General features: G+C 55.9%; 2 protein-coding genes across 9 annotated transcripts; both read left to right on the plus strand.

Moving 5' to 3' along the window:
• Window positions 1-635: 635 nt before the first annotated feature.
• stxbp5b (syntaxin binding protein 5b (tomosyn)) lies at window positions 636-20,317 on the plus strand. 8 transcript variants are annotated; one of them, XM_023951272.2, is made up of 29 exons: window positions 637-1,104; window positions 2,261-2,358; window positions 3,410-3,491; window positions 3,609-3,709; window positions 3,939-4,073; window positions 5,470-5,533; window positions 6,090-6,173; window positions 9,227-9,350; window positions 9,422-9,500; window positions 9,695-9,849; window positions 11,216-11,288; window positions 12,064-12,211; window positions 12,291-12,358; window positions 12,439-12,479; window positions 12,629-12,843; window positions 12,935-13,098; window positions 13,166-13,291; window positions 13,363-13,499; window positions 15,154-15,216; window positions 15,293-15,349; window positions 15,428-15,475; window positions 16,906-16,956; window positions 17,096-17,218; window positions 17,539-17,778; window positions 18,039-18,396; window positions 18,642-18,807; window positions 18,880-18,991; window positions 19,413-19,633; window positions 19,706-20,317. In XM_023951272.2, the coding sequence occupies exons 1-29, from the start codon at window positions 979-981 to the stop codon at window positions 19,745-19,747; spliced, it is 3,501 nt and encodes a 1,166-aa protein (XP_023807040.1). In that variant the 5' UTR covers window positions 637-978; the 3' UTR covers window positions 19,748-20,317. The 8 variants fall into 8 exon arrangements, with proteins under 8 accessions (XP_023807045.1, XP_023807040.1, XP_023807039.1 ...); XM_023951271.2 differs by having other exon boundaries at window positions 15,293-15,475; XM_023951275.2 differs by lacking the exon at window positions 17,096-17,218.
• On the plus strand, window positions 6,179-8,574 carry LOC144989176 (uncharacterized; the record flags this gene model as incomplete). Its single annotated transcript, XM_078941352.1, has 1 exon — window positions 6,179-8,574. A coding segment is annotated over one exon (2,250 nt), but the record flags the coding sequence as incomplete, so codon positions are not given.
• Window positions 20,318-20,387: the final 70 nt, after the last annotated feature.

Genomic DNA, 20,387 nt, shown 5'->3' on the forward strand with positions numbered 1-20,387 from the left:
ACACACCGGAATGTGTGAAAAGAAACGGCCACAGTCGTGTTCTGTTTAGAATAATTATAGTTCCATCTTTTTCCTGCAAGACTCGTTCATAAATGCATGTTCCTCATGTTCTCCAAAGGTTCCAGGCTGGTTGGTGACTTCCGGGGGAACGGTTCTTTTGTAGAATTATTTATAATGCATCATATGACAAACAATTTCCTTTTTGTCGTTCACTTCATAGATTGGAAGCAGCCTGGAAATATTTAGTTGATCGACTTAATAATAATGATAATAATAATAATAATGATAATGATAATAATAATAATGATGATGATATTAATAATAATAATAATAATAATGATATTAATAATAATAGTTTTCTGTCTCAGCATTGTTGCAACAGGATCCTATTTATTTCAGTTTGACGGAACCATCAAACGTCTTCTAGGTTAAAAATTCATTTCTAAAGTTTAATTTTGAAAAGTTTGAATTTTTAATGAATTTTTCTCTAGAATGTTGACACTTCTCTACTTTCTAGTTTCTGCTCTTTTAATGTTTTGCTGCCATAAACGTTTTTAAAATCCCGGTTTCGTTAAGATCCCGGTTCCCGCCCCTCAGACCGGTAACTGCAGGTTCGGTTCGGAGAGCAGCTCCCTGCAGTTGAACGGACCCGCTCGGGTCTCGGTGACGTTTATCTGCGCGGTCACCGAGTGACGCGTAGCCTCCAGCAGCCGTGCATCCGGGAGAGCGCAGTGCGCAGCCGCAGTGGCCGCCGCAGTTTCCGTAGCCCGCTCGCGCCCCGCTGAGCTCTGAGCGAACGATTCCGCGAGCAGAAGGCCGACATGCGGGCCTAACGGCGGGAAGGGAGCCGCTGGTCGCTGCTGGAGCCCCGGCCGCTGCGGGGAGTGCGTTGGCGGCCGCCGCGTGACATGTCTGACGTCACCAGGAAGCCCCTGCGTTGTTCCTGCTAACGAGCTGCCCCCCTCCCGGCGAACCAGCATGAAGAAGTTCAACATTCGGAAGGTGCTGGACGGCTTCACGGCGGCGGCCGCCCCCCCTGCTCCGCCGCGGGAGGTCGACGCCGTCCCGGAGAGCCTCCAGTCGGAGCTGTTTCAGCTGTGCAAGGTGGGCAGGAGCGGCGCGCGACGGCGTGCGCGCGCGCCCTTATATTATTGCTCAGAGTCTGATCGATCAGATTGATTGGAGTGATCGGCTTCCTGCTCTGCTCCCGCGGTAATCCCGCATAATCCCAGCAGACGCAGAAGAGCTCCGTAATCTGGACTAACGCGGGTCTGGTCACGTGATGTGGACCAGACCTGACCGGGGTCCAGACTCGGAAGTGAGGAAGATGAAGAGGCTCCTCCCCCTCAGAATTAAGCAGGCGCTGCCGCTGGTGCATCTTCATCCTGGGGGGTGGGGTGGGGGGCTGCTGTTGATTTCCTGATAGGTTAGAACGTGTGCCCCCCCCCCCCTACAGGTCAGGTGCCTCCACCTGTTACACACCTGCAGCTGCAGCCGTCTGCAGGAACAGCGCAGGCGGCTGCAGAAAGCAGACGCAGAAACTGCACTTCCTGTGTGAAGGCTGAGAGCCGACGATGATGAGGGCTGATGAAGAACCGCGGCAGGTCTGGAGGACGACACTTGCAGCTTCCTGAAGCGGTTCCAGACCCAAACACCTGAAGGTACCTGCTGGAGAGACGGCCCGAGCCGCAGGAAACGGCCGGGCCGAGCGCCGCTTTTCAGAATAAAAGACGAAGAATAAAACGCAGAAGGAGGAACGTTTGTTCAGGTGAGGAACATCCACGTGTGAGCAGAACCTCAGGAAGGAACCCAGGAACCACGTCAGGAGCAGAACCAGAGCCAAGAGGAAGACGTTCTAGTGACCCGTCTGTCAGGACGGCTGCAGAACATGGAGAACCTCCAACCGGATCTGAACGATCTGGGTCCTGAACTGGTTTGGTCTAAACGGACCGAAGGGGAAATCTAGATCTAATCCAGATTCTTTCATGAAAACAGATGGAGGTTTTTCTACTGAACAGAAGAGAAACTGCTTTAAAGGAGACGGTTCTGAGGTTCTGCTGAGGAACCAGAATGTCTGAGAACCTGAAGGTTCTGGTTTAGACTCACAGACCGTTCCTTCTCCTTCTTCTCTCCTAACTTGATTCTCCTTCCTGTTTTCACCAGACTTCTTTTTCAAAGTGGATCTTGTTTTCAGGAGAATCCAGTTTTAGTTTTAGTCTGGAAGTGTTCTGATCCAGAACTGTCTCTCTCTCTCCTGCAGACCGTGCGTCACGGTTTTCCGTATCGGCCGTCCTCCATGGCCTTTGACCCCGTGCAGAAAATCCTGGCGGTCGGGACTCAGACTGGATCTCTGAGGCTGTATCCTTTCCTCCAGCTGGGGGCGGAGCTAAGGGATGTTTTTTCTACTCGCTTCCTGGTCCTGCAGGCACGCACACGTGCACACACACGTGCACGCGGCAGAGTTCCTGGAGTCGCCTTACAGGAAGGTTGTTGTTCAACATTCCAACCGGAGAAACGGTCTGCGGCGCGGAGGCCGACTTCCTCTGTTGCAGACGCAGCTCTACCCCCCACCCCCACCCCCCAGTCTGTGCCGGAAACACCATTACGCATACAAACGCACACACACACACACACACACATACACACACACACAGACACAAACACACAAATACACAAACACATACAAACGCACACACACATACATGCACACAAACACACACAGACACCTACACACACATACAAACGCACACACACACAAACACACACAGACACACACACACACAGTCAGGCGGTCGGCGTTTCTGTCAACAGCGCCGTTGTTGCTCCTCACCGTCTGGCGCTCAGTGATTGGTCTGTGTTTATACTGGAGCCGCTCCTCCTGGGGGGGGGGGGGTCTATCAGCTGCTGCTGTTTGTTTTTAGAGGGGGGGTGGGGCACGGAGACGTCGGGGAAGCTGCTGCAGATCAGGGTGGCCATGGGGGGGTTAGGGGGTCAGGTGATGATGGCAGGTCTTAGTCACATGTTCAGATGACGGCGACCTTCATGGCTGACGGTTTTCTGAGGGGGAGGGGGGAGGGTTCTGCTGACCCCCCCCCCCCAGCAGACGGAAGCAGATCTTTGATAAAGATCTGAGGCTCGACTGTTATTTCCTGCTCAGCATCACATGATTGGAGGGGGGGGCAGACTTAAATGTAAATATCTGACATTTCTGGAACCAAAGGTCAAGAGGTCACGAGGGATTCTGGGAATCCTGAGCCCTGCTTTCACCGTCTGCCGTTGTGCCGTTGAGCAGAAGTGTCTCCTGCGTCTGCAGACACAGATGCGCTGTCTGCGTCTGCCATGGCGTCTGCACTGAAGCGTGAGGCCGCCTCCACGACGCCCGTCCCACTTTCCTTGACTCCGACCACAGCTTTGGCCGCGCCGGCGTGGAGTGTTACTGTCAGCACGAGAGCGGCGCCGCAGTCATCCAGCTGCAGTTCCTCGTCAACGAGGTGGGTTCTGCTTCTCGGTGACACCAGAACTTCTGGTTTGGTTCTGAGCTGGATACAGCCGTGTTGACACCGGCCCCCCCTCAGACACTCAGAACCAGCGCATGTCTTCCTCCACAGGGGGCGCTGGTGAGTGCCTTAGCGGACGATACCATTCACCTGTGGAACCTGAGGCAGAAAATTCCCGCCATCCTGCACTCTTTGAAGTTCAACAGGGAGAGGTAGGTGGGAACCCCCCCGCCCCCCAAACCACCCCCCCTTCACCTCTGACCTCCGCTGCCGCCGCCATCCGTCACGTTTACCCAGCATCCATCTGTCAGAGAGGAACCTGCTTTCCGCTCGGTCCGGCTGCTTGAGCGCGACGCGTCCAATGTCAGCCAGTGGGCGCTCCCTCCAGGCGGATGTGGGCGGGGCCTCTGGTGAAACCTGACGCCTCCTGGTCTCTTGCAGGATCACCTACTGCCACCTGCCCTTCCAGAGCAAGTGGCTGTACGTGGGCACAGAGAGGGGCAACATCCACATCGTCAACGTGGAGTCCTTCTCGCTGTCCGGTTACGTCATCATGTGGAACAAAGCCATCGAACTGTGAGTGTTTCCACCGCGGGGGGGTCAAATGGGATCAACCGTTGGGGTGGGGGTCCACGCTGGAAGCTTTCCTCCTGGAGCGCCGCGGCCGCTTAGAGGTGGAGAGCGTCCGCTGTCTGACTGCTGCACGCCGGACGCCGCGGCGCCCGGGCATGTGGGCCGTGCTAAACGGCGATTCTTCCGCTCACTGGACTGTGGTGGCGGTGTCCATCCGCTCCTGACCTTTTCTTTCTCAGCATATTCCCATGAGAGAAAGACGTGGGAGAATCCCAGCCGAACACGAACCGCAGTGTTCTCCTTCGTGGTCAGGTTTCAAACGCCATCACTACCAAATCAGAGGCCCTGATTGGTCAAAGTTCCGCTGCATTCAGTGGCCGCTCGTTTTCTGCACAAAACCCCAAACGCTCGTAGAAACGTGCGTAGCTACGCGTGAACGGGAGTTCTGATGGCGCACGTACGTGTTTTTACATCCTTTGTGTGGCTTTCTGTTACGACACGATTGTGTTCATGTTTCCGTGGAATAAACCTGCTGGACCTCAATCCAGACGCTGTTACACATTACCTCTATATTTATCTCTCTTTGAAACGATTTGATGTTTGTGGGTTCGATTAGCTTCCTGCCTCGGACAGATCGATCTGGTTGGATGTAGGAACATCAATTTATTGATTAAGTCGATTGATCGTTTCATTTCTATTACATTCTGACCAAATCTCTGTGAAAAAGATGTTTATTTACTAATAAAAGCGTATTAATCATTGCCACAAACATGTTTTAAAGGTAAATGTTCAAAGACAAATGTAAAGACTGCTCAGAGTTAAAGTCCCACTCTGAATTCCATCTAGATTCGTTTCTAAATGTCCTTCATGAGAAAAATGCTGCCAGAAGACGTTCAAACCCCCAAACAGCCTCTTCTCCCTCTCACCTCCTTCAAGCTGCTCTTCATGCTTTCAGGCAGAACAGCAGCCTGTTTCAGAGACAAACCTCTCCTTAAACCACATTTGTGATTCGTCCGATCAGAGCATCTCTGCTGCGCAGACGCCTGCAGGCGGCGGCGGATGGTTGTCGACGCCCACAGACCTAACAGCCGCCAGGGGGCCGCAGCTGAGCGCAGGAACTGCGTCAGCAGAGCCGCCGTCTGACCGCAGCAACACCTTTCTGAGGCCGACCTCCACTTCCTGCTTGGTTGCCATGGAGATTCTGTCTCCTCTCTCTAATTTGTAGCAGATGTGAGGCTTCAGCGTCTGTCATGAGCTTCAATGCTGTACAACTGAGACACACACACACACTGACACCGACACCCACACACACACACTGACGCACACACACACACTGACACACACACACCAACACACAGGCTGTTTTCTCATGTTTACGCTGCGTGTTATTCTGTCACAGATCCACCAAGACCCACCCAGGACCCGTGGTGCACATCAGTGATAACCCCATGGATGAGGGAAAGGTAACCACGGCAACAGCATTCTCTTCTTCTCATGCTACCTGAGCGGCAGGTCACATGTCAGTGTGGGTTCAGGTGAGGGTGAGTCTGTCTGTGCGTCAGACGTATGCCAGGCTTGATCAGGACCCCCCCACCCCTTGGTCACATGATAACACCCACCAGGAAGCACTACGTGTTGCAGTTCCTCAAACGACCACTGGAGGCTGGCTGCAGAAGGAATCTGTCTCCGTTTTCAAACCTGCTGCCGCCCCTCGGTTACTGCTGTCTGTGTGGATCTGTGTCGCCATAGCAACAGGGAAAGGAAAACCGTCGGAAAGGGAGGAAAAGCTTTTTACCCAGAAGAAAGCTGCTGTTTTACCCAGCATCCATCTGTCTGTCTGTCAGCCGCCGCCCCTTTTTGTTTGCTCAGCCCAGAGACTCCAGGCTGGGAGACCTGAAGCTTCTCTGCCACTCAGTCTGTGTTTGAAAACATTTGATTCTGACCCGGTTTGCAGAAAGGTTTGTTCTGGAGCGTGACGGTCTGACGGGTCTCTGAAGCTCACAGCTCTTTCTGTCTCAGCTCCTGATCGGCTTCGAGTGCGGGGTTGTGGTTCTGTGGGACCTCAAGTCCAAAAAGGCCGACTGTCGCTACAGCTATGATGAGGTGAGTCTGGGTCACTTCCTGCAGACCAACGCCGCCTCCTTAACGTCTCCTCGCAGAACCGGAGAGACGGAAATGAAGCCGCTGAATGTGGAAACTTCCAGAGGTGCTCCTCTTCCTCCTCCTCTTCCTTCTTCTCATCCTCCTCCTCTTCCTCCTCCTCTTCCTTCTTCTCATCCTCCTCCTCTTCCTCCTCCTCCTTCTCCTCCTTCTCCTCCTCCTCCTTTTCCTCTTCCTCTTCCGTCTCCTCCTTCTCCTCCTCCTCTTCCTCCTCCTCCTCTCCCTCCTCATCTTCCTCCTACTCCTCTTCCTCCTTCTCATCCTCCTCCTCTTCCTCCTCCTCTTTCTTCTTCTCATCCTCCTCCTCTTCCTCCTCCTCCTTCTCCTCCTTCTCCTCCTCCTCCTCCTTTTCCTCTTCCTCTTCCGTCTCCTCCTTCTCCTCCTCCTCTTCTTCCTCCTTCTCCTCCTCCTTTTCATCTTCCTCTTCCTCCTCCTTCTCCTCCTCCTTTTCATCTTCCTCTTCCTCCTCCTCCTCCTCCTATTCCTCCTCATTCTCCTCCTCCTCATTCTCCTCCTCCTACTCCTCTTCCTCCTCCTCACCCTCCTCGTCCTCCTCCTATTCCTCCTCCTCTTCCTTCTTTTCATCCTCCTCCTCTTCCTCCTCCTCTTCCTTCTTTTCATCCTCCTCCTCTTCCTCCTCCTCTTCCTTCTTCTCATCCTCCTCCTCTTCCTCCTCCTCTTCCTTCTTCTCATCCTCCTCCTCTTCCTCCTCTTCCTCCTCCTCCTTCTCCTCCTCCTTTTCATCTTCCTCTTCCTCCTCCTTCTCCTCCTCCTCCTTTTCCTCTTCCTCTTCCTCCTCCTCTTCCTCCTCTCCCTCCTCATCTTCCTCCTACTCCTCTTCCTCCTTCTCATCCTCCTCCTCTTCCTCCTCCTCTTCCTTCTTCTCATCCTCCTCCTCTTCCTCCTCCTCTTCCTTCTTCTCATCCTCCTCCTCTTCCTCCTCCTCCTTCTCCTCCTTCTCCTCCTCCTCCTCCTTTTCCTCTTCCTCTTCCTCCTCCTCTTCCTCCTCTCCCTCCTCATCTTCCTCCTACTCCTCTTCCTCCTTCTCATCCTCCTCCTCTTCCTCCTCCTCTTCCTTCTTCTCATCCTCCTCCTCTTCCTCCTCCTCTTCCTTCTTCTCATCCTCCTCCTCTTCCTCCTCCTCCGTCTCCTCCTTCTCCTCCTCCTCTTCCTCCTCCTCCTCTCCCTCCTCATCTTCCTCCTACTCCTCTTCCTCCTTCTCATCCTCCTCCTCTTCCTCCTCCTCTTCCTTCTTCTCATCCTCCTCCTCTTCCTCCTCCTCCTTCTCCTCCTTCTCCTCCTCCTCCTCCTTTTCCTCTTCCTCTTCCGTCTCCTCCTTCTCCTCCTCCTCTTCCTCCTCCTTCTCCTCCTCCTTTTCATCTTCCTCTTCCTCCTCCTTCTCCTCCTCCTTTTCATCTTCCTCTTCCTCCTCCTCCTCCTCCTATTCCTCCTCATTCTCCTCCTCCTCATTCTCCTCCTCCTACTCCTCTTCCTCCTCCTCACCCTCCTCGTCCTCCTCCTATTCCTCCTCCTCTTCCTTCTTCTCATCCTCCTCCTCTTCCTCCTCCTCTTCCTTCTTTTCATCCTCCTCCTCTTCCTCCTCCTCTTCCTTCTTCTCATCCTCCTCCTCTTCCTCCTCCTCTTCCTTCTTCTCATCCTCCTCCTCTTCCTCCTCTTCCTCCTCCTCCTTCTCCTCCTCCTTTTCATCTTCCTCTTCCTCCTCCTTCTCCTCCTCCTCCTTTTCCTCTTCCTCTTCCTCCTCCTCTTCCTCCTCTCCCTCCTCATCTTCCTCCTACTCCTCTTCCTCCTTCTCATCCTCCTCCTCTTCCTCCTCCTCTTCTTTCTTCTCATCCTCCTCCTCTTCCTCCTCCTCTTCCTTCTTCTCATCCTCCTCCTCTTCCTCCTCCTCTTCCTTCTTCTCATCCTTCTTCTCATCCTCCTCCTCTTCCTCCTCCTCCTTCTCCTCCTTCTCCTCCTCCTCCTCCTTTTCCTCTTCCTCTTCCGTCTCCTCCTTCTCCTCCTCCTCTTCTTCCTCCTTCTCCTCCTCCTTTTCATCTTCCTCTTCCTCCTCCTTCTCCTCCTCCTTTTCATCTTCCTCTTCCTCCTCCTCCTCCTCCTCGTCCTCCTCCTCATCCTCCTCGTCCTCCTCCTCGTCCTCCTATTCCTCCTCTTCCTCCTTCTTTTCATTGGAAAGTTGAACGGAAGAGCAGTTTTGTTGCAGACGAACGACACGCCTCTTTCACCTGAACGCTGACTCAGCAGAAACACCTGTTTGGTGCTTCTTGAACCATGGAGCGTTACCAGCTGTAAGTGGGCGGGGCTATCAGGTACAGATCATATCTGAGTTAGATCTTATCTTTAGGGGAGGATTTGTTGCCATGGCGATTTATAATCAGAGTCTCCATGTCACGTGGGTTTGGTTCTTGGACCTGTGCTGTTCCACTGGCTCCCTCTGGGGCCTCCCAATGAGTGGGACCCCCCCATGGCAACCACTCTCGCCAATCACATTGTCGAAAGGCCACACCCCTCCCACTAAAAATGTCAAACGTTTTGAACTTTGGACGTGGGGGCCAGCAGACTCCGCCTACTTTTACTGAAAAAAAACAGAGGATTATCAAGAAGAAGTTAAATAAAGGGATCCGATCCAGAACGGTTCTTCTGACCAATAGAATGACTGAGGAACAGCTGTTTGACGTCTACTGAATTCTGGATACTTGGAGCCACTTCCTGTTTGGAACACCAGGGGGGCGGAGCTACTCAGTCCAGTTCTCTTGTACAGTCAATGGGGCATCTGTACAAATGCTTCACAGTTACACAGATGACATTAGGGTTTATCCTAGAGGTTCCACGCAGTCCGAGTTTGATCCATTTGTCTAGATTTGAGCAGACGTGTCTCCCTGTCCTCTGGAAGGTTCTCTGGTCGTTTCGTGGTCGTGGTTCCTTTCCGTTCTGGTCGTGTTTGGTGCTAAGCCTCCTCCGTGTCTGCGTCCTCTCAGGCCATCCACTCCATCGCCTGGCACCACGAGGGGAAGCAGTTCGTGTGCAGCCACTCCGACGGCACGCTGACCACGTGGAACATCCGGACGCCGGCCAAACCCGTACTCACCGTTACGCCACACGGTAGGAGCGGCGCCGCCGTTGCATGCTGCAGATGCGCAGACGGCTGAGCGTTTGTGTGCAACTGCCAACAGGGAAGCAGCCAAAGGACGGAAAAAAGCCAGAACCCTGCAAGCCCATCCTGAAGGTGGAGTACAAAACCACGAGAGCCGGGTGAGTGTGACCCCCCCCCCCAGCTGAAAGCTGCCTTTGCTGCCGGAGCCTCCAACCAGTGAGCCGCTCCTGGTTTAGTAGCAGGACAGACCTCCTTTAGCTTAGCACAGATCTGTATGCAGTTTTTATACTTAACGTTAAGTAGCCCCCCCTTGTAAAGAGGCCGCCATGGTCTATGTGTGTGCCGGCCTCAGGGACCCCTTCATGGTGCTGTCTGGGGGGCTGTCCTACGACACGGTGGGGAGGAGAGCCTGTCTCACCGTCATGCACGGGAAGAGCACCACCGTCCTGGAGATGGACTTCCCCATCGTGGATTTCCTGACGCTCTGTGAAACTCCGTATCCAAACGGTGAGCCTCCACCGCCTTCCTTCACCGCGCCTCCTCCACCGCGTTCATTCACCGCCCTCCTCCGCCGCGCCTCCTCCGCCGCCCTCCTTCACCGCGCCTCCTCCGCCGCGCCTTCTCCGCCGCCTCCTCTGCCGCGCCTCCTCTTCCGTGCTTCCTTCACCGCGGCTCCTCCGCCGCCCTCCATCACCGCGCCTCCTCCGCCGCCCTCCTTCACCGCGCCTCCTCCTCCGTGCTTCCTTCACCGCGCCTCCTCCGCCGCCCTCCTTCACCGCGCCTCCTCCGCCGCCCACCTTCACTGCGCCTCCTCCTCCGTGCTTTCTTCACCGCGCCTCCTCCGCCGCCCTCCTTCACCGCGCCTCCTCCGCCGCCCTCCTTCGCCGCGCCTCCTCCGCCGCGCCTTCTCCGCCGCCTCCTCTGCCGCGCCTCCTCCGCCGCGCCTCCTCTTCCGTGCTTCCTTCACCGCGCCTCCTCCGCCGCCCTCCTTCACCGCCGCCCTCCTTCACCGCTCCTCCGCCGCGCCTCCTCCTCCGTGCTTCCTTCACCGCGCCTCCTCCGTCGCCCTCCTTCACCGCGCCTCCTCCGCCGCCCTCCTTCACCACGCCTCCTCCGCCGCCCTCCTCCGCCGCCCTCCTCCGCCGCGCCTCCTCCGCCGCCCTCCTTCACCGCGCCTCCTCCGCCGCCCTCCTCCGCCGCGCCTCCTCCGCCGCCCTCCTTCGCCGCGCCTCCTCCGCCGCGCCTTCTCCGCCGCCTCCTCTGCCGCGCCTCCTCCGCCGCGCCTCCTCTTCCGTGCTTCCTTCACCGCGCCTCCTCCGCCGCCCTCCTTCACCGCCGCCCTCCTTCACCGCTCCTCCGCCGCGCTTCCTCCTCCGTGCTTCCTTCACCGCGCCTCCTTCGTCGCCCTCCTTCACCGCGCCTCCTCCGCCGCCCTCCTTCACCACGCCTCCTCCGCCGCCCTCCTCCGCCGCCCTCATCCGCCGCGCCTCCTCCGCCGCCCTCCTTCACCGCGCCTCCTCCGCCACGCCTTCTCCGCCGCCTCCTCTGCCTCGCCTCCTCCGCCGCGCCTCCTCTTCCGTGCTTCCTTCACCGCGCCTCCTCCGCCGCCCTCCTTCACCGCCGCCCTCCTTCACCGCTCCTCCGCCGCGCCTCCTCCTCCGTGCTTCCTTCACCGCGCCTCCTCCGCCGCCCTCCTTCACCGCGCCTCCTCCGCCGCCCTCCTCTGCCGCGCCTCCTCCGCCGCCCTCCTTCACCGCGCCTCCTCCGCCGCCCTCCTCTGCCGCGCCTCCTCCGCCGCCCTCCTTCACCGCGCCTCCTTCAGGCCTAACCGTGCTGCGTCTGACTTCCTGACTGACTTCCTGCCGCCCCGCAGACTTCCAGGAACCGTACGCCGTGGTGGTCCTCCTCCAGAGGGACTTGGTAGTGATCGACCTCGGACAGATCGGGTAATTATGAATCTTGGGAGGGGGGGGGGGGCTGATTTGGGTGTTGGTGACAAACATCCTGTTTCCTGGTTTCTTCAATCAGACTGATGTTCTAATGGCTTCGTCAGCATTCACCCACTTTATTTAAAAAACTACAAAAAGTTGTTTTTATAAGAACCCCCCCCCCCCCCCACACACACACACACACACACACACACACCCCACCCCACGGGGCATCAGGAATGAATTTTCAGGGACTAAACTGATTCTGCAGCTTCAAGCCTGAGTTTGGATGTAATGTTCATCATAAAAACCAAAAACAGTCATGATTTCTTCTCCTGAAGAAGATCTTCTACCTGTTCTGAGTCACTGTTCTTCATGCTGAGCTGCATCCCAGGAACCCTGTGCCCACTGTGAGGCACGGAGGTGGAAGCGTCATGGTTTGGGAGGGCTTTACTACAAAAGAACCAGGATGACTGAATCCATGTGTGGAGAGATTTTGGACAAAATCTCCTCTCATCAGTGAGAACATCGAGGATGTAACCCGTCTGGATCTTCCAGCACCCCCGTGATCCCAAACACATCGCCATGGCAACCCAGAGGAGTGCTACAGATTCCTTAGAAATCAATGTGGTTTCCTGGCTTCTGTCTCTAACAGTTGAAGTTCTGATGAACTTCACAGACCAAACTGGGCTGAACTCAGACCTGAGCAGCTCCTCTGTGAGAAAGCGAGGCAGACGCTGCTGAGCAAACAGCCGATGTCACCGGTTTGACCCCCAGAACTCCATCCCCGCAGGTACCCGCTGTTTGAGAGTCCGTACCCGCTGAACATCCACGAGTCTCCGGTGACCTGCTGCGAGTACTTCGCTGACTGTCCGAGCGAACTCATTCCGGCTTTGTACTCGGTGGGCAGCCGGCAGAAGAGACAAGGCTACAGCAAGAAGGTAAGCTCCTCCCCCTTCATTCTGCCAGGTCAGCTGACCTCCTGCAGCCAGCTGACCGACTGAACCTGCTATGTTACAGGAATGGCCCATCAGTGGGGGGAACTGGGGGCAAGGCACTCAGAGTTACCCAGAGATCATCATCACGGGGTGGGGGTCATCGCACAGGAACATCCTCGGTCCATCCCATAGTTTTATGCTCCTTTAATGGTTTTCTGTCCCCCCCGCAGACACGCTGACGGCTCAGTGAAGTTCTGGGATGCCTCTGCATGTAAGTGTGAGAGCAGCAGGAGGTTCATGGAGGAGGTCCGGCCTCAGATCCAAACCTCAGATCCACCCATGTTCTAATGTCTGAGGAGAACCCACACCCTGTCTGATGGCGTGGCTCCGCCCACACCTGAACCCCTCCTCTCGTTGAAGTGATGCTCCAGGTGCTCTACAAGCTGAAGACTGCCAAAGTGTTCGAGAAGGCTCGCTGTAAGGAGGAGAAGGCCGACGCCGTGGACGAAGACCCCCTCGCCATCCAGACCCTCTTCTGGTGTCCCGACAGCCGGATGCTCTGCGTGGCGGGGGTGTCTGCTCACCTCATCGTCTACAGGTTCAGCAAACAGGAAGTGACCGCCGATGTCGTTCAGGTGAGCGGCTCTTCAAAGCAGAACCAAGAGATGAGGGCGGGGGTCATCCAGGAGGGGGGGTCCCACTGAGAACTTCTGCTCTGGTGTTCAGCTGCTGGAGGTGCGCATGCTGAGCGAGAGGAGCGGCGTGGACGCTCCCGATCCAGGAGGAGATCAGACCCCCACCGCGCCTCCACCCTCCACCCCGCAGGACGGCGACGCCCCACCGGCGCCGCCGGCAGGCTGCAGCGAAGGAGCCCGGGACCCCGTCCTGCAGTACGGATGTTCCTGCTGAAGCCCCCCCTGCCTGTGCGCCTCCTCACGCAGCTCCTGTGCTCCTCAGGGTCCGGAGCTCCGCCCTCAAGCAGTCTCCGGGCTACCAGGTGGAGCTGGTCATCCAGCTGCTGTGGGTGAGCGGGGAGCCCCCCCAGCAGGTCACCAGCCTGGCCCTCAACTCCTCCTATGGCCTGTAAGTGTTCAGGGCTGCTCCCGCCCCCGCCTGCCCGCTCCACACCTGACGAGCGTGAATGACCCCCCCAGGGTGGTGTTCGGGAACAGCGAGGGTCTGGCGGTGGTGGACTACTTCCAGAAGACTCTGATTCTCAGCATGAGCGTGTCGGAGCTGCACGTCCCGGCGGAGCTGCGCTCGCCGCGGAAATCCCAGCATCCCTCTGGAGGTGAGCACCCCCCCACACACACACATACCTCACCTGAATCCACCCGCTTACATCCTCTGAGGAACACCTCATGAAGCTCCCCGGCCAAGCTCCGCCCCCTGCAGCGGCGCCCGTCCCTCAGCAGGGGGGGGGGGCTGTCTGTCCGGTGGGACAGATGCCGGGTTGTCGGCAGGAAGCTGCTTGGGGGGCACAGACGTGGCATTTTCAGGTAGGTGAGCTGACATCAGGCCCACCAGGTGAGGTTTAGAGGCTCAGCTGTCTGTGCGGGGGGGCTGTCCTTCGTGGTCCTGTCCGGGGGGGGTCTGTCCCATGAGTGAAACAGAAATCCTGCAGATCCTTTGCCTTCAGCTGCGCCTCACTTCTCAGTTTTGAGTTTTTTTCTGAGCTTCTCTTTCCTTTTCCTCTTTGATCTCTGGCAGCGTTTTCAATCCTTCATTTTTTTTTTCTCATCTCTGCTTTCCGCCTCTTTCAGCTCGTATGAAGGAGCAAACACTCGTTTATTTCTGCCGTTTCTCAGGAAGTTCATCTCCTGCAGCAGGTTTCTGCTGAAGCCCCCCCTTTCCGCTAGAACAGCAGCTGATGAGGTTCTGGGTCCGGATCATTGGCTGCATGGAGGGTTGAACTGTAGTCCGTCACGGATCTGCAGGTTTGGTCTGAAATGTTTGTCATAGAAACACTTCATCTGTGAGACGGACGGTAAAGACGGAATCTGGAAAACCGCTTTGATGTTGAAAGGAGTTTTTGTAAATTGGAGCACAAAATCATTTTTGATCTTCTCAGAACTCAAGATTTCTGTTCCTCGCAGACCCACTGGTTACCTGTGATGTCCCCTGGTCACAGAGGTTACCATGGTAACGGACAGCAGCGTCTGGGATTTAAACCCTGCAGAGCTCCAAAACGTTCTGCAGAGACGGATGATCCAGAGGAGGATTGGGAGAAGGTCATGTGATCAGATGAACGCCACTCGCCATGGCACTGCCACTGTTAAGCACGGGGGTGGAAGCATCATAGATTTGTGGGTTTGGACAGAAACCTCCTTCCATCAGAAGGAAGCCTGTCTGGGTCTCCCAGCAGGACAAAGATCCCAAACACATCACCATGGCAACCAAGGAGAGGCTACATAAAAAGTGCTCTAGCCAGACTCTGAGGATTGGGGGGGGGGGGGGGGGGGGGGGCTGAGGAGTTTCCTTGAGGAGCATCACAGACCAGGCTCAGCAGAACCTGCAGGCTCGGCGCCGGATCCCGTCTGTGAAGCTTCAGTTTGTTCTGTTTGCTGGTTTTCATTTCCAGTCATGTCTCTTTCTTTCTGTCCGTCTCTCTGCTTGGTTAAGCCCCCCCGTCTGCTTCGTCTTACATATCCAGACTTTCTAGCTTCTATTCTCAGTCTGTGAAAAAGCTGCGCTCGCCTCACTTCAGTAAGTTCTGTCGGACCTCCTCCCCCTCCCCCCGTCCCCAAGACTCCCCGCTGTTCAACCCCCCATCCCTCGAAACCTGAAGATTGTCTTCCAGCTTTGCTGCTCCCGTTTTGACAGACTCTAGAGACTTTGACACGTCTTGTTTGGTGGCCCCGCCCCCTCGTAGCTCGCCCTCCACCTTCCGCTTCAGGTGTTCTGCAGGACGCCCTTTGACCTTTGCTGCTGTTTCTGATCCACAGCTCTCTGCGACTCCAACGAAGGGACGAACAACCTGGACGATCGCTGCAAGTCCCCCACCTCAGGTAAGCCCCCCGTCCTCCAAAATAAAGTGCCTCTTATTTTGTGCCGGTTTTTCAAAGGAAATGATGGTTCACTCAGGACCCACCTCCCCCTGCAACTCAGACGACGAGCCAAAGCAGAAGTTCATAGAGAAGGGTACTGTGTGTTTCAGTGATCAGTCACCCCCCCCCCACAGGAAAGCCTCTAAAGCTTTTATTTTGAAACCTCTTCCAGTGAAGTTCAAAAGCAGGCGCTTTTCCAAGACGGTTGCCAATGACTTTGGTACTGTATCTGCCCGCTCGTCTGAATGGCGGCGCTCTAACCCCGCTGGCCAATCACGGACTCTCACTAATCACAGATTTTCGGGGTTTGATGCTGCTTTGTGTGAAACGAATCCTGATTCTCTCTGAGTTGCATGACAGGACGTCCTGCAGATCTCTGTCCTCAGAGGCTTTTTGCTTGGATGTCTCGGCAGCACTAACCCATGCAGCTCTGTGGTTGTGGATCCAGCTTCGTGGTTTCAGGGCTTTCCCGCTTCTCTGCTGCTGTTTCTGCTCCGTCTGGACCTGAAGGCCCGGCTGTCGCGCTGCTGCTGCTTCGGTTCGGTTCTCTTTCAGCGTTTGAGGCTGCAGAGGACAACTTTTGGGGATTTCTTTCTGGATAATTCTGTCTGAGCAGTGAAAGGCTCTGGAGGAAGCGGGTGGATGATGTCACGCGTGTTGGAGAACACTTCAAAAGTCTGAAGCTGCAGAGAGACGGATGAAAACCAAACAAAAGTCCAATCTGTGTTTTGTTAAAAGAAAAACCAGGAAATGAAACATTTCTTGAAAAAACAGTTCAAGCCTTTTGGATTGGAAGGACAATAAGAATGTTCTGACCCGCTAAAAGCAAAATAGAACCTGCAGGTTGCAGGTGTAAACACCTGTAAACACCTGCAACCGGACCAACCATTGACTGTATCTGAGAGCTGGACTGAGTGGCCCCGCCCCCTGGCGTTCCAAACAGAAGGTGGCTCCAAGATGCCAAACTCCCACAGACGTCTACAGAACAAAAACAGCTCTTCCTGATTCTGTTGGTCAGCAGAACCGTTCTGGATCCGATGCCTTTGTTTCACTGTTTTGCTGTAGTTCAAGCTATAAACTGACCAATGAAATGGGCCAGTAAAAGAAGGCGGAGCCTACTGGCCCCCACATCCAACGTTTGACAGATTTTGTGACAGTGGTTGCCATAGAAACGACACGGACCAGTTACTGCTTACTGACCACGTCTGGCTCCAACATGGCGGCCTCAGTATTCTGAGAAGACTGATGTTGTGGTTGGAGCCGAAGAAAACCATTTTCTGTGTGGGGGAGTCACTCACCAGTTATCTGATAGGGTCGATGGGGCGAACGGGGACGGCTGTTTGCTCTGCAGCGCCCCCTGCTGGTTGTGTCTGCTGCATGACTGCGGCGCTGCAGACTCAGAAGAACGCCGTTTCTTAGACGCCCCACGGACGCACAGATCCAACGTCTGCCCGTGTTTCACTGCTCAGCCCATTTTGAAACTCCTCCTCCTCAATAGTTGTCCACCAGCAGGACCCCCTCCTCTAAACCCCAGCCCCTCTAACCCCTGACCCCGCCCCCACCCACCAATCAATGAAGGGATGAATGTGAGCTGATTGAGCAGCAGCTGACAGATCTTCTTTAAAAACAGGGTTTTTGTTTCTGTTGCAGCCAAATTTTCGCGGAGAATTAGCTCATCCAATGAGCAAAAGCTGGACCACGGTAAGCCACGCCCCCTCCCCGAGCAGCTCCTTCCTCCTCAGGTGTCCGTGCGGGTTTGCAGCTGGGAACAGCTGCTTCAGGTGGAGTTTTGGGTGTCGTCCTGCGTGAGGTCACAGCTGTGTGTTTGCCCCGGACGCAGAGCTCAGGTCCAAAGCCCGGCTCGCCTCCAGGAGGTGCTGCTACTCTGTCAAAGCCGGCAAGAGGGACCCCCAGAGGCGGCTGAAGGAAGACGTGTGTCGAACCCTGTCTGACCCCAACCCCTGTGAGTGGACCCCCGTGGTCTGCCTTGGGGTCTGCCGTGGGATAATCCGCACTAACCGCCATCAGGGGGGCTTGCAAAGCGGGTTCCGTCAGACTAACCCCCCTGTTTCCTGATCTCGGAGGAACTTCCTGTTGACGCTCCTCGGTTAAAATCTGGCTTTTCCCGTTACCTGTCTGACCTCATGATGAACTGGGCCCCGGTGTTTGCCCCGCCCCCTCTTATCATCTCTGGTGTTTCAGCGGACACAGTTGAAGTCTCAGAAACGTAATCATGCTGCAGGCGCGGCCCCGCCCGTCATCGTTTCCTCATTCTCCCCCCAGATGCCAAGGACGGCTCGTTCAGCCGCTCCCGCAGCTCCAGCGTGACCAGCATCGACCGCGAGTCTCCAGAGGTCCTCTCCTCCTTCCACTTCTGCGAGACCCTCCCCAGGAAGTGGGACGGCGGGCTCAGCCCCTGCCTGATGGTGGGGGCCTCCCAGGGCTCCGTGATGATGCTCTCGCTGACGCTGCCCCCTGCTGGAGACCAGAGGCTGCTGCAGCCCGTCAGCCTCGCCTGCTGTGGTGAGAAGCCCCGCCCAGCTCCCATTTCCCCATTCCCCATGGGGGGGTCTAATAGTTTGCAGAACAAATGAAGACGTTTTTATGAATGAATCAATAAAGAAGCCCAGGTTTTCCTTCTCCAAACATGTCTTTCCTGAAGTCTTCATTTGTTCTCACACCACCATTGCCCCCCCCCCCCCCCCCCCCCCCCCCACCAGGTGCATACAGGTAACCTGCTGACATGCTAAGACACCCGTTTCACCACAATCTTTTCCTTTCAGGCAGCCTGAACAGACTCAGGGGGGGCATTCTGACCATGGCTCTGCTGGACTCCACCGGGGCTCTGCTGCCCCCCCCGTTCGAACCGTGGTGCGACCCGAGCGCCTCGGATGAGGAGAAGGAGAAGCTGCGGAGGCGCAGGCCGGCGTCCCCGCCGGCGCCACAGGGAGGCCAGGACGCGCAGTTCGCTGTGTTGTGTTCGGATAAACAGGTCAAGGTGGTTTCCATGGCAACGCAGAGCTGCGTGCACAAACACAGCATCACAGAGGCCTCATTCGTGCTCAGGGCCGATGTCGTGCACGTGGCCGGAGCGTCCTGCGTCGCCTGTTTCTGCGCCAACGGGCACATCATGGCCTTCAGGTAGGACCCGCTGGATCTAGAACAAGTGATTGGTTTCCATAGCAACAGCAACAGCATCGACTCAAACTGAAGCTAATCTGGATTTGACTGAATGTCTGGTTTGTTTCTGTGTGGAGTTCTGCCATGAAAGGAGATGAAATGAGGGTTTCACTCTTCCTGCATCTCCTCTCTGGATCGAGGACAGATTCTGTCTCTGCTGCCCCCTTGTGGTTAGAAAGTGAAGTGTGGATCTGCTCTCCTCCCAGTCTGCCCAGCCTGCGGCCGCTGCTGGACGTCAACTACCTGCCGCTGACGGACATGCGGATCGCCAGAACCTTCTGCTTCTCCAACCAGGGCCAGGCTCTGTACCTCACCTCCCCCACCGAGATCCAGAGGATCTCCTACATCCAGGAGACCTGCGACAACCTGCAGGTCAGACTCGGAGGCCGGACGCTCCGCTCAGCCTGTGTCTTCCTCATCTGATCTCATCCTCCTCCTCCTCAGGAGATGCTCAGTGAGCTCTTCACCCCCGTGGACACGCCTGAAGCTCCAAACAGAGGTTTCTTCAAAGGCCTTTTTGGGGGCGGGGCTCAGTCTTTGGACAGGGAGGACCTCTGTAAGTCCCCCCCCTCTCAATCTGACTGTGAGGTCACATTTTCCGCTTCTGCAGCCGTCTTCATCCTAGCAGGATGTGACATCAACAAACCCCGCCTCTCCTAAAAAGGAGGCGGGTCAGTGATGTCGTCAGCGGGGGGCACCTGTCAGAACCAGTTTGGTTTTAAAGCGGTTTCTTTGCTACTTCATTTGGCCTTTCTTAAGGGCTGGAGTGGGCGGAGCCTCTTCCTGAAGGTTTCTCTGATATTCTAAAATCCATTTGATCTCTGAAGGTTTCTTTTCCCGCTGCACGCAGCAGCGCCTCCTGCTGGTTGGATGTATTTGTGATGATTCCAGCTGCTGGCGTTTGGGGACGATGACGGCGGCGCCGTCTGGTTTCCCGCTGGAGCTTCACTGCCTTCACATTTTGCTTCCTTGTCCAGTCGGTGAAGTGGCTGCTGGGAAGGCGTCCCGGAGCCTGGCCCAGCACATCCCCGGCCCGGGAGGCATGGAGGGCATGAAGGGCGCGGCGTCGGGCGTGGTGGGGGACCTGGCCCGCGCCAGAGTCGCCCTGGATGAGCGAGGGCAGAAGCTGGGCGAGCTGGAGGAGAGAACGGCGGCCATGATGTCCAGCGCGGAGTCCTTCTCCAAACACGCGCACGACGTAAGGCCTTTCCTGAAGCTCCTCCTGTGCCGCGGCGTCCTGTGGTTCTGACTTCACCCCTTTTCCCTGCAGATGATGCTGAAGTACAAAGACAAGAAGTGGTACCAGCTCTGACGGGGGCTGTGGTTCTGGTTCAGAGTTCTCCCTCAGGACAGCAGGTCTGACAGCGGGCGTCCCTCTCCACGCCCGCGGCCTCAACGCCGGGTCGCCTCATCTGACCGCTGTCTGGTTCTGAAGGAGGCGGATCTGCTCTTGATCAGGTCCAAAGACAAACGCAGGAGAACGTCTGACGCAGAACGTTTCTGCAGGAACCCGTCCCTCTGGAGCGGTTCCCTCGCTCCTCAGAGGCCACGCCTCCTGGTGGCCGCAGACGATGGTGGAGCGTCCCTCGCCGTCCTATTTATTCCTGTTAGAAGGAGATGAAGACACTGTGGTGACGGGCATTGACATTAAACAACAAAGACCCCCCCATGAAGAGTTTACAGAGTTAATACACTGGACCCCCCCCCGCACTAAGGTCACGATGAGGATAAATGTCTATTTTTGTTGCAGTTTGAAGCTTGATGTGAAGAATCTGATTTAAGAAAAGGTTTCTGTCTTCAGACCCCCCCCCCCGTTTCATGTCGTGACCCTCAGTTGTTTTTTGGCAGATTTATTTTTTATTAAATCTTCTTTTCTCTTGTACCGGCAGACTTTGGTTTGTTAGAAAGAAAAAACCCTTTCAGCATAAAAGCCTCTTTATTTTGAAGAAATA

This window comes from Oryzias latipes, chromosome 22 (assembly GCF_053564925.1).
Source record: "Oryzias latipes strain Hd-rR chromosome 22, Olatipes_Hd-rR_3.1".
Lineage (NCBI taxonomy): Eukaryota > Metazoa > Chordata > Actinopteri > Beloniformes > Adrianichthyidae > Oryzias > Oryzias latipes.